Source organism: Nycticebus coucang, chromosome 16 (genome assembly GCF_027406575.1).
Source record: "Nycticebus coucang isolate mNycCou1 chromosome 16, mNycCou1.pri, whole genome shotgun sequence".
NCBI lineage: Eukaryota > Metazoa > Chordata > Mammalia > Primates > Lorisidae > Nycticebus > Nycticebus coucang.
The window spans coordinates 90794590-90812402 of record NC_069795.1 but is presented as its reverse complement, the minus strand read 5'-3'; the positions used below and the strand labels follow the sequence as shown (position 1 = coordinate 90812402).

The window sequence follows — 17813 nt, the reverse complement described above, 5'->3', positions numbered from 1 at the left end:
GTCTACCTGCTGGGGTTTGAGAAATCAACAGCCTCCAGTCATATCAGAACTGTGATTAACATCTCATACCCCAGAAGACCACGTGTTGCCCAGACAATATTCAATAACATATACATACTGCTTGGTTTTTGGTTGTGTTTTTTTGTTTTTTGTTTTTTGGTTTTTTTGGTTTGGTTGTTTTTTTTTTGTTTATTTTGATGTTATTGATGTTGTTTTGTTTTTAATTTCAACCTTTTCCATACAGATCCTTTTTCTTTCTCAATTTTTCTAGTTTAATTATAATTTCCCATTGCTGCCTTTTTCAATAACTAGAACTTCATTTTTGCTAGTGTTTCTACCGCTATTATTTGATTTCTCACCCAATTTTATCCCGTAAAGTTTTCTGTTTGCTTGTTTTGGTTTGATTTATAGCATTTTTGTCTTTCCTCTCTAATTGGTAGAGGTGGGGTACCGTGTCTGATCAGGTTAGCAAAGAGCTGCTGACCTCGAGGGAACCACCCAACTGGGCACCCCCAGAAGGTGGGGTTTTTTTAAGGTTGTGTCAAAGTACCCTACCGTACACCTATATTGCTCTGTCTCCCTCTTTCTGTGCCTCTCTTCTTTTTGTCAATATTCCTTTTACCCACCCCCCTCCTTTCTCTATTTTTCTTTTCTTTTCTTATCACTCGGTCCTCCTTTCTTTCATCCCTTTTTTGCTCTTCAACCTTCTCACCCTTCTGGTCCTGTAACCCTTAGTCCACAGGCACGAGAACTTAAAGAGCAAGAGGAAGTGAAAGGAAAATTAGGGCAAGGAAACAGATAAAAGAAATCACTCATGAGGAAGAATCAGCAGAAAACTCCTGGCAACATGAAGAACCAGTCCAGAACAACCCCGCCAAGGGACCATGAGGTAGCTACTGCAGAGGATTCCACCTATACAGAAATGTTAGGAATGACAGAAAGGGAATTTAGAATACATGATGAAAACAATGAAAGAAATGATGGAAACAATGAAGGAAACTGCTAATAAAGTGGAAAATAACCAAAAGGAAATCCAAAAGCACAATCAAATAAGAGATGAACGATATGAAGAATAGAAAAAGGATATAGCAGAGCTGAAGGAACTGAAACAGTCAATTAGGGAACTTAAAGATGCAATGGAAAGTATCAGCAACAGGTTAGACCATGCAGAAGAAAGAATTTCAGAGGTAGAAGACAAAGTTCTTGAGATAACTCAGATAGTAAAAGAGGCAGAAAAGAAGAGAGAGAAAGCAGAACGTTCACTGTCAGAATTATGGGACTTTATGAAGCGTTCCAACATACGAGTTATAGGAATTCCAGAAGGGGAAGAAGAATGCCCCAGAGGAATGGAAGCCATACTAGAGAATATTAGAAAAGAAAATTTCTCAAATATCACCAAAGATTCTGACACACTGCTTTCAGAGGGCTATCGGACCCCAGGTCACCTCAACTCTAACCGAGCTTCTCCAAGACACATTGTGATGAACCTGTCCAAAGTCAAGACAAAAGAAAAGATTCTGCAAGCTGCCAGGAGTAAGCGCCAGTTGACCTACAGGGGCAAATCCATCAGAGTGACCGCAGACTTCTCTAATGAAACTTTCCAAGCAAGAAGGCAATGGTCATCTACCTTTAATCTACTTAAACAGAACAATTTCCAGCCCAGAATTCTGTACCCTGCTAAGCTAATCTTAAAAATTGATGGAGAAATCAAATCATTTACGGATATACAAACATTGACGAAATTCGCCACAACAAGACCAGCTCTACAGGAAATACTTCAACCTGTTCTACACACTGACCACCACAATGGATCAGCAGCAAAGTAAGAACTCAGAAATTAAAGGACAGAACCTAACCTCCACACTGATGCAAAAGATAAAACTAAGCAATCGACTCTCACCAAATAAGATGAATAGAATACTACCACACTTATCAATTATCTCAATGAATGTTAATGGCTTGAATTCCCCACTGAAGAGACATAGATTGGCTGACTGGATTAAAAAACACAAGCCATCCATTTGCTGTCTGCAAGAAATACACCTGGCTTCAAAAGACAAATTAAAGCTCCGAGTCAAGGGTTGGAAGACAAATTTTCAGGCAAATGGAATTCAGAAGAAAAGAGGAGTTGCAATCTTATTTTCAGATACATGTGTATTTAAAGCAACTAAAGTCAAAAAAGACAAAGATGGTCACTTTATATTGGTCAAGGGAAAAATACAACAAGAAGACGTTTCAATTCTAAATATTTATACACCCAATTTAAATGCTCCCAGATTCTTGAAACAGACCTTACTCAGTCTGAGCAATATGATATCTGAGAATACCATCATAACAGGGGACTTTAACACTCCTCTTACAGAGCTGGACAGATCCTCTAAACAGAAATTAAACAAAGATATAAGAGATTTAAATGAGACCCTAGAACAACTGTGCTTGATAGACGCATATAGAAAACACTCCACCCCAAAGATAAAGAATATACATTCTTCTCATCACCCCATGGAACATTCTCGAAAACTGATCATATCCTGGGACACAAAACAAATATCAACAGAATCAAAAGAATTGAAATTTTACCTTTTTTTTTCTTTTTTTGTAGAGACAGAGTCTCACTTTATGGCCCTCAGTAGAGTGCCGTGGCCTCACACAGCTCACAGCAACCTCCAACGCCTGGGCTTTCGCGATTCTCTTGCCTCAGCCTCCCGAGTAGCTGGGACTACAGGCGCCTGCCACAGCGCCCGGCTATTTTTTTGTTGTTGCAGTTTGGCCGGGGCTGGGCCTGAACCCGCCACCCTCGGCATATGGGGCCGGTGCCCTACTCACTGAGCCACAGGCACCGCCTGTGAAATTTTACCTTGTATCTTCTCAGACCATAAGGCACTAAAGGTGGAACTCAACTCTAACAAAAATGCTCGACCCCACCCAAAGGCATGGAAATTAAACAATCTTCTGTTGAATAACAGATGGGTGCAGGAATAAATAAAACAGGAAATCATTAACTTCCTTGAGCATAACAACAATGAAGACACAAGCTACCAAAACCTGTGGGATACTGCAAAAGCAGTTTTGAGAGGAAAATTCATCACTTTATATGCCTACATTTGAAAAACAGAAAGAGAGCACATCAACAATCTCACAAGAGATCTTATGGAATTAAAAAAGAAGAACAACCTAAGCCTAAACTCAGTAGAAGAAAACAAATATCCAAAATCAAATCAGAGATCAATGAAATTGAAAACAAAAGAATCATTCAGAAAATTAATGAAACAAGGAGTTGGTTTTTTGAAAAAATAAATAAAATAGATAAACCATTGGCCAGACTAATGAGGAATAGAAAAGTAAAATCTCTAGTAACCTCAATCAGGAATGATAAAGGGGAAATAACAACTGATCCCACAGAGATACAAGAGATCATCTCTGAATACTACCAGAAACTCTATGCCCAGAAATTTGACAATGTGAAGGAAATGGATCAATATTTGGAATCACACCCTCTCCCTACACTCAGCCAGGAAGAAATAGAGCTCCTGAACAGACCAATTTCAAGCACTGAGATCAAAGAAACAATAAAAAAGCTTCCAACCAAAAAATGCCCTGGTCCAGATGGCTTCACTCCAGAATTCTATCAAACCTTCAAGGAAGAGCTTATTCCTGTATTGCAGAAATTATTCCAAAAAATTGAGGAAGAAGGAATTTTCCCCAACACATTCTATGAAGCAAACATCATCCTGATACCAAAACCAGGAAAAGACCCAAACTAAAAGGAGAATTTGAGACCAATCTCACTCATGAATATAGATGCAAAAATTCTCAACAAAATCCTAGCCAATAGATTACAGCTTATCATCAAAAAAGTCATTCATCATGATCAAGTAGGCTTCATCCCAGGGATGCAAGGCTGGTTTAACATACGCAAGTCTATAAACGTTATCCACAATATTAACAGAGGCAAAAATAAAGATCACATGATCCTCTCAATAGATGCAGAAAAAGCATTTGATAAAATCCAGCATCCTTTTCTAATTAGAACACTGAAGAGTATAGGCATAGGTGGCACATTTCTAAAACTGATTGAAGCTATCTATGACAAACCCACAGCCAATATTTTACTGAATGGAGTAAAACTCAAAGCTTTTCCTCTTAGAACTGGAACCAGACAAGGTTGTCCTCTGTCACCTTTACTATTCAACGTAGTACTGGAAGTTCTAGCCAATACAATTAGGCAAGACAAGGAAATAAAGGGAATCCAAATGGGAGCAGAGGAGGTCAAACTCTCCCTCTTTGCTGATGACATGATCTTATACTTAGAGAACCCCACAGACTCAACCACAAGACTCCTAGAAGTCATCAAAAAGTACAGTAATGTTTCAGGATATAAAATCAATGTCCACAAGTCAGTAGCCTTTGTGTACACCAATAACAGTCAAGATGAGAAGCTAATTAAGGACACAACTCCCTTCACCATAGTCTCAAAGAAAATGAAATACCTAGGAATATACCTAACGAAGGAGGTGAAGGACCTCTATAAAGAAAACTATGAAATCCTCAGAAAGGAAATAGCAGAGGATATTAACAAATGGAAGAACATACCATGCTCATGGATGGGAAGAATCAACATTGTTAAAATGTCTATACTTCCCAAAGCAATCTACCTATTCAATGCCATTCCTATCACAATGCCAACATCGTACTTTCAAGATTTGGAAAAAATGATTCTGCGTTTTGTATGGAACCGGAAAAAAACCCGTATAGCTAAGGCAGTTCTTTGTAACAAAAATAAAGCCGGGGGCATCAGCATACCAGATTTTAGTCTGTACTACAAAGCCATAGTGGTCAAGACAGCATGGTACTGGCACAAAAACAGAGACATAGACACTTGGAATCGAATTGAACACCAAGAAATGAAACTAACATCTTACAACCACCTAATCTTCGATATATCAAACAAGAACATACCTTGGGGGAAAGACTCCCTATTCAATAAATGGTGTTGTGAGAAGTGGATGTCTACATGTAAAAGACTGAAACTGGACCCACACCTTTCCCCACTCACAAAAATTGATTCAAGATGGATAAAGGACTTAAATTTAAGGCATGAAACAATAAAAATCCTCCAAGAAAGCATAGGAAAAACACTGGAAGATATTGGCCTGGGGAAAGACTTCATGAAGAAGACTGCCATGGCAATTGCAACAACAACAAAAATAAACAAATGGGACTTCATTAAACTGAAAAGCTTCTGTACAGCTAAGGAGACAATAACCAAAGCAAAGAGACAACCTACACAATGGGAAAGGATATTTGCATATTTTCAATCAGACAAAAGCTTGATTACTAGGATCTATCAAATTAATCCACATGAAAAAAGCCAACAATCCCATATATCAATGGGCAAGAGACATGAATAGAACTTTCTCTAAAGATGACAGACAAATGGCTAACGAACACATGAAAAAATGTTCATCATCTCTGTATATTAGAGAAATGCAAATCAAAACAACCCTGAGATATCATCTAACCCCAGTGAGAATGGCCCACATCACAAAATCTCAAAACTGTAGATGCTGGCGTGGATGTGGAGAGAAAGGAACACTTTTACACTGCTGGTGGGACTGCAAACTAGTACAACCTTTCTGGAAGGAAGTATGGAGAAACCTCAAAGCACTCAAGCTAGACCTCCCATTTGATCCTGCAATCCCATTACTGGGCGTCTACCCAGAAGGAAAAAAATCCTTTTATCATAAGGACACTTGTACTAGACTGTTTATTGCAGCTCAATTTACAATCAACAAAATGTGGAAACAGCATAAATGCCCACCAACCCAGGAATGGATTAACAAGCTGTGGTATATGTATACCATGGAATACTATTCAGCCATTAAAAAAAATGGAGACTTTACATCCTTTGTATTAACCTGGATGGAAGTGGAAGACATTATTCTTAGTAAAGCATCACAAGAATGGAGAAGCATGAATCCTATGTACTCAATTTTGGTATGAGGACAATTAATGACAATTAAGGTTATGGGGGGGAAGCAGAAAGAGGGACGGAGGTAGGGGGGTAGGGCCTTGGTGTGTGTCACACTTTATGGGGGCAAGACATGATTGCAAGAGGGACTTTACCTAACAATTGCAATCAGTGTAACCTGGCTTATTGTACCCTCAATGAATCCCCAACAATAAAAAAAAAATTAAAAAAATTAAAAATAAATAAAAAAAAGGAAGATCAAGCAAACAGACAGTTAGCAGTTGTGATATTAATTTTTATGCATTCTGTCATTTAATCCTCAAAATTATGACGACTTATTATACAAAAAAGGAAACTGTGACTTAGAGAAGTTGCCCAAGGTGATCCTACTAGTAGGTACAGAATCCAAGCCCCCATCTAAAGCTGTCTGGTACCAGTTTATGTGTTTCCTATATTGCCTCTAAGTCATTAAGAGGTGATGCCCCAATAATACTCAACAGAGACACATTTAGGTATTAAATGTATAAATTAATCAGTCACTGGCTTCCCAAGATGAGCCATTGTGTGACTATATATGCCAAAATCACATATTGAGGCATTAGAGCTTTGGTTTAAGGATAAGAATCCATCCCATCTCATCCTATCATCCATTCCAGACCTTGACACACCTTGGCTGTGGCACCTTCTGGGTAGGGTCACAGCAGCCATTTCCAGGAATGCAGAGCAGAGGACAAACTCCACCCTGCCTTTTGTCCTCACTGTAGGAGGCTACGGGACTGCACCTTCCGGGGCTGGTTGGCTTCTTCCCCTGGACCAAAACTGTGGTTCCCACCCACTCATGCGAGGACAGACTGTGAGGCTCAGATCTTTGTACCAAACACCTTTCATGTTCCAACTCTGATCTAAACACTAGCAATACAGGCAGAAAGAAGAAAAATGAGGACCCTGCATTTATAGAACTTTTAGTATGAGATGGGACAGATATGGAGAAAAGATCAGACAATTTCCCCAGAAGTTCTGGTTTGTGTAAGGTGTGCCCACCAGGACACAATGCCGTGATGTTGAGAGGTATTCTAGTAATCAATCACTGAGATCGTGTCAGTGGGATGAGAAGTCCAGAGCAGAGATCTGGAGTGGTATTCCAGGAATCACTGAGATTGTGTCAGTGGGATGAGAAGTCTAGAGCAGAGTAAATATTGTTTACAGAAAGGGAAGAAAAGTGACTTTTTACATCTCATGCTATAAAGTAAAATCCTTAATAACTGCATATTCTGTCTGTGATATAACTGAGATGGCTTTGTTGATTTTTCAGAACAGACATAAAAGCTGAAGAAAATAACTTGGCACCTTATTCCTCTGTAATCTATACCAAGGACATTTAATATTACTATTCCATGCTTCCAAATTCCATGCTTCCTAACTACAATGTAGGGTTGCATGTGCCTCCACTTTTAGTAATTAAAGTCCTGTCACACTTAGCTAAGTGAATAAGAAAGAAAAGTATTCAAGTCACAACAGCTTTTCAAGGCTGTGCCTAGGCTCAAAATGTTTCTAGCCTTTTATTGATAGAAGCATCTTTTTATTCCCAAATGCTTGATGGAGTCCTCCTTAAAAGAGCTAAGAATAAAAGACAAATCTCTCAGCAAACAAATAACTCAGCAATACTCATGAACTCTTACAACCAAGAGTCTCTCAGGCTGAATCTTTTCAGAACAACCAACAAGAATATTGGAACAACGTCATAGGGTAGCTGATGTCAGTACATATTTCTTTTCCCATCCTCAAAGTCGTTTTAGCCCCGTTCTTTACAATCTGAAAGAAATGCACTCCCAGGGGAAAGTCCATTTTGCAGTCAACTGCAGAAGCAAGTGAGACCCTGCCCTCCTCTGGCAGGAGAGTCCTCGGGCTGTGCTAGTCCTGGGTGGGGCTGAGGCTTATGGGGTGAGTGGGACTGGAGTGTAATATTTCTCAAGGTTCAAGAGGCAGGGCCATCCCAGCAGGCCCCTCTCCCATCAAAATTCACAAATGTAAATGAATTTACCCCTTACCTGAAAGAATGGCAAATCGCCTGTGAAGTTGTTCTATTATATCCACCGCCACCAAGGGCCTGACTTCCTGCTGCATAATTTCATCTGCACAAATGAAATACAAAGTAGGTTAGATACTTATACATCACACAAAGAAATTGAAAAGGAACGGGGCAGTGTTGACTAGTAGGGAAATCTGGGACTTCCCTACTCGTGGGCACTGGCAGTTGTGGGCCCAGCTCAGTCCCTGCGATTTCGGGCTATATTTGGGTCTGTGAAGTTTGAGCACAGGTACACTGGTTTGGGGAGGAACCAGTGCAAGGAAGGGACCCTGAAGTCGAAGCTTCAATAGCTTCACAGTAAAGCTCCTGGATGGTGTCATTACCAAGGCAAGTATTTGTTAGCTCCCTTGAGTCTGCAGGACATTTTCTTTATTTATTTTTTATTTTTTTTTGTAGAGACAGAGTCTCACTTTGACACCCTTGGTAGAGTGCTGTGGTGTCACACTGCTCATAGCAACCTCCAACTCCTGGGCTTACGCGATTCTCTTGCCTTAGCCTCCCGAGTAGCTGGGACTACAGGTGCCCACTACAAAGCCCAGCTATTTTTTTTTTGCAGTTTGGCCAGGGCTGGGTTTGAACCCACCACCCTCAGTATATGGGGCCGGCGCCCTACCCACTGAGCCACAGGCACCGCCCTCTGAAGGGTATTTTCAACACAAACGAGGTAAGTTAGCAGAGCTCCTCTCACCATGGTAATAAAATCAATCTGGGATTGATGAGGGTTCTCTAAGTTTTGTTTCCCCTTCTCCTTCACTTTCTTTTTGCCTCCCACTAACTCCATGCCCTCTTCCCCCCTTCCAGAATACTTTAAGGGGCCCCTTCCCGCTGTCAAACTCATTTAAGGGGGCACCTCTCCACTTTGCTTCTTACCGAATAAAAAGGTACAAGTTTCCAAGCCCCAAATTCAAACTTTACTAGCACAAATCTACAAAGGTCCTCTAACCCTAAGAAGTGACCACAAGCCCTATAATTGGTATTTATATCCATTGAAGGAAAGGGGATCAGAGAGAAAGGGGAAGACTTTGTAGAATCCCTTAGCCTGGGCTAGGGAGAAGAAGGCATTTTCATGCTCTCTGACTAAGATATTATCCTCATTTAACCATTTCCCAGAGAATCTTAAAGAACCACCTGGTTATTGTTTCCATGGGAGTTAAACATGTGGTTAGATTAAGGCACAAACCAAATAGCCTATGTTCTGCACGCTAAATGGGAATTTCCTATACAGCATGGGGTCGTGGTCACATCATGATATTCTAATGTTGACCAGTCAGGACGTGACACTTGGGAAGCTCCTTCCAGAGTCTATTCTCAGCTTTGGTGTGATAGTTAAAGGAGATGATATATGCAAAAATGTACACAGTAGGTGCTCAGTATGCTAGATATACACATTGCTCTGGACAGGCAGGCCTTTCCTATATTCACATTTTGAAAGTCTTGCAAGGGGTGGGCCAAAGGCCAGCTCAAGCTCCAAGACCCTGATCAGTGAATTCTACCATTTTTTCCAGAGGAAAGGGATTATATCCACAGCTCCAGCATCTCAATATCCCTCCTACCCTGAATTCACTAGAAATTCAAAGAACTCCTGCTTCACTGTTCATTCGGGTGGGTATAAAATGGCATTGAAGTTATATTTTACAAAAAGGGGGGGGGCTTTTCCTTTAGAAACACAAATTGAAACATTTAACCGTAAATATGAAGTCTGAGATTTGCTTTAAAATACTGCAACACTGCACTTCCCTTAGGGGCAGAGGGGTGATCAAACATGATTGACAAAGCATGGATAATTGCTGAAGCTGGTTGATGAGTCCATGGGGGTTCATTATGTAATTCTTTTATTATACTTCAAATTTTCCATAATAAAACATAAAATACAAATATAAAATAACAAAGAATTTCAGCAAAAACATAAGTTGTATAATTGAAGGTTTTTTTCAGATACAGTCTCCCAGTGGTCTAAGAAAGTAGAGCTCTCAAAAATAGAGCTTCAAAAAATAAATAAATAAAATAGAGCTTCAGCATATTTAAAAGGAGATGAACCCAGAGGAAAACAAAATCATAAGGTGCAATTTATTGTTTTTAGAACTCAATGTTTAAGGTATGCTTTAAATTAAACATCTTGAAGAGGTAAGATCTGAAAGGGACAATAGAAATGAACTAAAGCCAACCATCCCCTGCCCCATCTCACTTTTTAAACCATGAAATGGAGATCTGGAGAGATTCTGAACTTGCCTGTGGTGACACAACAGAACAAGTACAGAGCCTGGGTCAGCCTTGGATCACCTGTCTCTGAGAGGGCAAATCTCAGCTGTGAGAGGTGGAGTTCCCTGACCCTTGACCTTGAGCAGCAGAGGCTCCTACTTTGCCTGAGAAGTGTCTCCCATCATGGAAACCTGAGGGAGCCCAGCCCTCTGACAAAGACCGTTGTCATCAGCCTTGTGTGGCCACCAAATAAACAGGACTAAAATCTATGACTTGATTTTCTAAGAGTAGAAACGAGCTGTTTTGCCTTTGACTCAGGTTGTGCTGAGTTTGCCTGGCCCCCAGCAGGGGAGCAACATGGTTATCTTTAAAGTCTTCCTAACAAAGGTGCCACATGATCTGACCTGGCCAGCTGTGACAAATCACCAGGGTTTCTCAGACTTAGTGTCTGAGTCAGGGCCTGGAGATGACTGCAGATACGCCCAGCTTTTCAGGATGCCACAGACGTGGGGGGCTGTTGGAATAGGGGCATGCCCAGTTCTGCTCCAGACGAGGCACATTTGAGACACAAAGGCTGGCCCTGCTGCCTTGCAAAGGGAGGAAGTCAGGAGCTCTTGGTCCTGCAGGGACAGGACTCCAGCTGCAGTGGGAAGGGCCCTGCTTCAGATCCAGACAGCCTCGCATGCAAAGCTCCTTTCTGCCACCTACTGGTTGGGCAATCAGGGCACGTACACTCCAAGTCTCTGTTCTCACCTGTGATGTGATTTTCCTTCTCCAGGAGCAGATGAGCATAACCAGTGATGAGCCACCAAGGCATGGTGCCTGTTGCACATCGCCCCGGACTCACTGTGCTGCGGGGAGCCCTCCCGCTTGCTCCTGGCTCTTTTTGGTGTGTACAGATTAGGGAGAAACTCTTTTCTTTGTAACCCACATAAGGGAATGGGAAGTGATAACTGAAGTTCTGTCCAAGGCCAAGTCACAAATGACTAGGGAAAATCTTATCTCTCATACATCCCCTGATAGGTACAAAAAGCGTGATTGTATTTTACCCTGGACCACAAAGGCCTTTCATAGCCTCCACCCTCCTAAGTGAGGGAATAATAGCCTAGCATGCCTGTGGGGATTCAGTCATAGGCAGCTCGACACACCCCTGTGTTATCGAGTCAGAGACAGCAGCATGCAGCCGGACTTTTACCAACACTGAACACCACCCTCCTTACAGCAGAGGGCAGGAAAGCCGTGCTGACAACACCGAGATGCTGAGAGCTGCAACTGGGAAGGCAGAAAGGATAGTGCAGCTCTTAGCCCCTCACTCTTGCTGTTTGGAAATTTCTGTTGCAGTGTGATTTAAAAGACTCAAGTATGAGCTGAGAACAAAAAGAATTATTTATAAATAAATAAGTAAATAGTTAAGGGAAAGCAATACATGGCCTGGACCAGGGAAGAACAGCAGCCCAAGTCTGGCAGACCTGGTGACATTATGCCCTTGCCCAGAGAATCAGGTGGACGGAAAAAGTAGAAGGGAATCTCACCAGCCGGCCAAACTAGATTTCAACACTAGGGTTTTCAATTGTGGCTAACAAGATCTCCACTCTGACTGCAACACACCTCTCTGTTAGTAACATAACTAGAGCACCAGCTGTCAGCTGGGCATTTAGCATGCACTTTGCACATTAACTGGTTTAATTAGTTAGATAATGACAGAAAAAGAATGTGCCCTAGTCCTCAAACGAACCTTGACCAGCCTGCACTGACCCCACCTCCAGCCCAAAATTGACTATTGAGGAAGCCTCTGTAGATCAGAGACTCAGAGACACCAGTTGCTGGATTGGTACCAAAAGCCACTTGTAGGGGCATAATGTATTTCCCATCCCTGTCTTACCAGCCAAGTCAGAAACAACACACGCACACATTTCCTTCCTTACTGGCCCCTGAGCTGTAGAGGTGCTTAGCCTGCCCTGTAACGATGACTTTCCTGAGATAGTCTGGTCCATAACTAACAATGGATTAAAGGCATTTGAAAAGCATATTCTTTAAGGAAGAATTTAAAAGATTTTTAAAATCAACTAATGTAATTAAAACAACATAGAATATCTTGTTTCATCCATAAAATAAATGAGATTCTAACACACAATTCTGAAGGTAAATTGAAAAACTAAATCTTCTATATAATCTCAGGGAAGCAAGCAATGTCCTTTTAGAAAGTAGTTTCGTGATATTTTATCCAGTGATCACTGAGCGGTTAGGTGGTAGATTCTATACCGAACACTTTATATATATTACTTCAACTAATTTCAATTCTCACCCTTAAAACAATTCTAAGGGTGATATTAGCTAGATTTGAAGTAGTTTATCCAAAGCTTGAACCCAGCTCACTCTGAACTCCAAAGCCCAACATCTTTTTTTTGTTTGTTCATTTGTTTTTGAGACAGTGGAGTGTCATGGTGTCATCTCAGCTCACAGAACCTCAAACCCTCGGTCTCAACAGGCCGGGGGACTGTAATTTCAACTCACGCCTGTAATACTAGTATGCTGGGAGGCCGAGGTAGGTGAATTGCCTGAGCTCAAGAGTTTGAGACCAACCTGAGCTAGACCAACACCCCATCTTAAAAATAGTTTGACTTTGTGGCAGCCACGTGTAGTCCCAGCTACGTGGGAGGTGAGGCAACAGAATCACTTGAGCCCAGGAGTTTGAATTTACTGTGAGCTATGACACTACAGCACTCAACCAAGGCACTCAAAGTGAGACTCTGTCTCCAAAAAAGAAAAAAAAATTCCTTGGGTTCAACAGATCCTCTTGCCTCAGCCTTCTCAGTAGTTGGGACTGCGGGTGCCTGCCAATAATGCACAGCTAGTTTTACTACTTTTAGTAGAGATTGTGTCTTGCTTAGGTTGGTCTTGAACTCCTGAGCTCAAGCAATCCACCCACCTCAGCCCACCAGAGGGTATGGGCCACATCGCACAACCAAAGCCCAACATCTTTTTTTTTTTTTTTTGAGACAGAATCTTACTATGTCACCCTCAATAGAATGCTGTGACGTTACTGCTCACAGCAACCTCTAGCTCTTGGGCTTAAGTGATTCATTTGCCTCAGCCTCCCAAGTATCTGGGACTACAGGTGCCCGCCACAATGCCTGGCTATTTTTCGTTGCAGTTGTCATTGTTGTGTGGCAGGCCTAGGCCAGGTTTGAACCCACCAGCCGGGGTGTATGTGTCTGGTGCCCTAACCACTGAGCACAGATGCCGAGCCTAAAGATCAACACCTTAATCAGTACAGTACAGAGATTAAGATTTTGAAGCAAAATCTTCATAATCTTCAAAATCTTCATAATCTTTTACCCATTCATCATGTATCTGAAAATGTATAACAAGAACATAATAAAATAAAAACTGTATATAACAATGTAGACTGGGGCAGCGCCTGTGGCTCAAGGAGTAGGGCGCTGGCCCCATATGCCGGAGGTGGCAGGTTCAAACCCAGCCCCAGCCAAAAAAACAAACAAACAAACAATGTAGACTGAAATATTTTTTATAAGAGAGAAAATAGGAGTATTCGTTATATACTTATGAAGTCCATGTCCACAGAGAAAGATTTAAGGCACAATATCAAGAACATAAAAATCATATGTATGGTGACATTACAGCCAGGTTAAAAAAAGAAAGATGAAAGAAAACACAAGATTGGTTTGAGTACTTGTGTGGGCATATGAGAAAAGAATATATGAAATAGCTGTGTTACAGTGATGGAACCTTTTAATTCATATACAGAAAAGTATGCTCTGGTAGCCTTTATTTCTTACACCAAAAGCACTTTATTGAAGTACAATTTACATGCAGTAGAAGGTACAATCTTAAGCTTACAGCTTGATGGATTTTGACATATACACTGATGCAACCATCAAAGACATCAAGATATGGAATATTTCACATACACCTCACACCTCACCCAAAACCATCCTTGTGACTCCTGCCCCAAGCCTTCCTTTTGTGGACTCCCCATCTGACACTCTCCCGCCCATGGATATGTGTCCTAAGGTGCCTCAGTCACTGTTTACACAGAGCTCAGTGACAGGGCCACATGGTAGGCCTGGATATCTGCTCTTAACACTGAGCAGGCCTAAGGAATATACCACATCTCCTAGTCTATGTCCTGAAAAGAAAAGGCGACTGCATCCAAATGCTAGGATGGTTTCTGAGCTGCGGCACAGCTGACGCCAGGAACGCACACTGCTTCAGACTGCAAGGACGTGAGCTGTGGAAGGGCTTAGGCGAGAGAAAAGACAAATTAATTAACCTGCCAAATCCTTCCTCCCACATGGCATGAATGATGTAGATTCTTACATAATGAAGTATCCTGTCCAATAGAACCACGCATGAATGCTCTCACTTTTCTTTTTCTTATAATTCATGATGCAGACGTACTCAATTTTTTTTGTACTCACTAAACACATTTATATTTTACTTAAGTCACATTTACTTTAGATCACTTCTCTCAACAGAGTTCGAATGATACGAAAATCTCTATAACAACAAATTGATTTTGCTAACAAGAAAAAAATGCCAGGCGGCACCTATGGCTCAGTGAGTAGGGCACCGGCCCCATATACCCAGGGTGGCAGGTTCGAATCTGGCCCCAGCTGAACTGCAACAAAAAAATAGTCGGGTGTTGTGGTGGGCACCTGTAGTCCCAGCTACTCGGGAGGCTGAGGCAAGAGAATCACCTAAGCCCAGGAGTTGGAGGTTGCTGTGAGCTGTGTGACGTCATGGCACTCTACCAAGGGCAATAAAATGAGACTCTGTCTCTACAAAAAAAAAAATGTTTAGTGGAATAACTAATGACTTATGGATTATGCATATATCACTTATTCCCATATCACTTGACTATCAATAACACTCAGACACATATAATTCCTCAATTTAGTGATTTTTGATATTTTCTGACTTTTCTGTCTTAAAAACATACCTTTATATATGTGTGCATATATATGTATGTATATATATATATATATATAATCATTTTGTTGTTGTATGTTTGTCAAGGTAGGACATAGAATACATTAAAAGATACAGCCCCATATACCGAGAGTGGTGAGTTCGAACCTGGCCCAGCCAAACTACAACAAAAAATCGCTGGGCGTTGTGGTGGGCACTTGTAGTCCCAGCTACTTGGGAGGCTGAGGCAAGAGAATCACCTAAGACCAAGAGCTGGAGGTTGCTGTGAGCTGTGACACCACAACACTCTACCGAGGGTGACAAAGTAAGACTATATCTCTAAAAAAAAAAGATATAACTAAGATACATATGTGATATATATGAACATGTAAAATACATTTTTTTTTTTTTTGAGACAGAGTCTCAAGCTGACACCCTGGGTAGAGTGCCATCAAGTCATAGCTCACAGCAACCTCCAACTCTTGGGCTCAAGCGATCCTCTTGCCTCAGTTTTTCTATTTTTAGTAGAGATACGGTCTCGCTTTTGCTCAGGCTGGTCTTGAACTCTCATGCTGGCCTCTACTGAAGCCTTCCGTAACTCTGGTACAAAACCAGCTCCATCACCTGGGTAGTTCTGAATAAAAACCAGTTATGTTGCACTAGAATGTTTATTACAGCTCAATTCACAATTGCCAAGATGTGGAATCAACCCAAATGCTCATCAACACATGAATGGATTAATAAACTGTGGTATGAGTATACCCTGGAATACTATTCAGCCATAAAAAGACAGAGACTTTACATCTTTTGTATTTACCTGGATGAAGTTGAAGTCCATTCTTCTTAGCAAAGTACCACAAGAATGGAAAAGCAAGTATCCAATGTATTCAATACTAATACAAAAGCTCTACATAAATAACTACATGCCCTCATGAAAGAAAAATATGTTTAAATTCAAGTGGGGGCAGGGAGGAGGAGGGAAAGGGGAGAGGGGAGGATGGAGAGGCTTTGACAAGCTCTCACCCAAGGTGCACAATGTAAGGGCACACAGCACATGCCCTGTGTGGAGGGCTCAACTCCGACTTGAACTTTACCTAAGAAAGGCACAATGTAACCTAATCATGTGTACTCTTGTATTAACCTGAAATTAAAAAAAAAAAAAAATCAATCATAGTCCTGGAAGTTAAGAAAATCTGTGAAAATGCCTAATCCCTCCAGAAAGGCTCTTCTGTTTCAGCACTGAATTTCAAAGTGCTAGACCTGCATTTTAATAAATACTCTCCCAGAGCAGAACTTCTCAAATGACAGTGTGTATACTAATCACCTGATTCTGATTCAGTAGGCCTGGCAGAGGGCCAGAGATTCTGCATTTCTGACAAGCTGTCTTGATGCTGATGATTCAAACTAGAAGCAAGCACCCTCTGAATCCTAATGTCCTGGTCTATTTTTGGTCCTTTCCTGATGCTTATGAAAAATGCACCCTCAGAAAAAAATATTTTTTCTTTTTTTTTTTTTTTTGTGGTTTTTTGGCCGGGGCTGGGTTTGAACCCGCCACCTCCGGCATATGGGACCAGCGCCCTACTCCTTGAGCCACAGGTGCCGCCCAGAAATATTTTTTCTATGTGTAGAGGGGTTGTCCACTGGTTTGCTTCTCTAAATGTTCAATAAAAATAATCATCTATATGCATGCAAAATAGTCTCGAAACTGAGGCCTACATAATAGTAAACTGAACATTTGACCTAACATTTTCTTCGATGAGGATTTTGAGGTCAGCATCCTGAGAAACAAGTCAACCCTGTTTTGAAATCTTACCTCTCCTTCCAGCACACCCCAAGCCCTGTCCACAGCTTAACGTCTGTCTATACCCACGCCCCTTCTTAGCCCACTCATAGCCCTGGATTCCGTCAAATTGCAATGTCATAGACAAAGCAACATAGTAGTATTATAGTAAAATAGAATGAGCTGAGAAGGGAGATGAGACCACGAAACAGAGGGGAGACAGAAGTGCAGAGGAGAAGGCATGTGAGGATGGAGGCAGATATCAGAATGAAGCAGCCACAGCCAGGAATCGTCTAGAACCACCAGAAGCTAGAAGAGACGAGAACCTGAATCACACCTGTATTTTGGACTTCTAGCCTCTAGGATCACAAGAAAATAAGTTTCAGTAACCATCAAGTTTCATGGTCATTTGTTAACAGCAGCCGCAAGAAACTGACACAACAGGCGTAGACTAGACACAGACAATCCGTAGACAAAACACCACCAGTGAATATGTGTCTAAAAGGTGTTACCTTCATGTCTTAGTCTGTTCTCAAATACCTTAGTCTTAGTCTGAGTAATTTATAAATAATAGCAATTCATTTCTCACAACCCTGGAGGCCGAGAAGTGCAAGATGAAGGCACCAGCAGACTTGGTCTCCGGTGAGGACTTGCTCTCTGCTTCCAAAATGGTGACGTCTTCATAAGGCAGAAGGTCAAAGGGATGAACACCCTCATCTTCACGTGGAAGGAGAGACGGCAGGTGCTAAAGCTACTGTTATAAGGGCGTTAATCCCACTGGCAGGAGTGGAACCCTCACAACCCAATCACTTCCCAGAGGCTCGCCTTCTAATAGGTTTCAG

At 41.4% G+C, this 17813-nt stretch overlaps 1 protein-coding gene across 2 annotated transcripts in view; it reads right to left on the bottom strand.

The window, feature by feature from the left end:
* The window catches only part of MCF2L2 (MCF.2 cell line derived transforming sequence-like 2), a 269445-nt gene that overhangs the window by 231902 nt on the left and 19730 nt on the right, over positions 1-17813 (bottom strand). For both annotated transcript variants that reach the window (XR_008374913.1, XM_053565128.1), the window contains exon 2: positions 8020-8103. Coding sequence is in view for 1 of the 2 variants with exons in the window: in XM_053565128.1 (XP_053421103.1) it covers positions 8020-8103 (84 nt within the window). In the remaining variant the exon portion in view is untranslated. The remainder of the gene's footprint in view (positions 1-8019; positions 8104-17813) is intronic.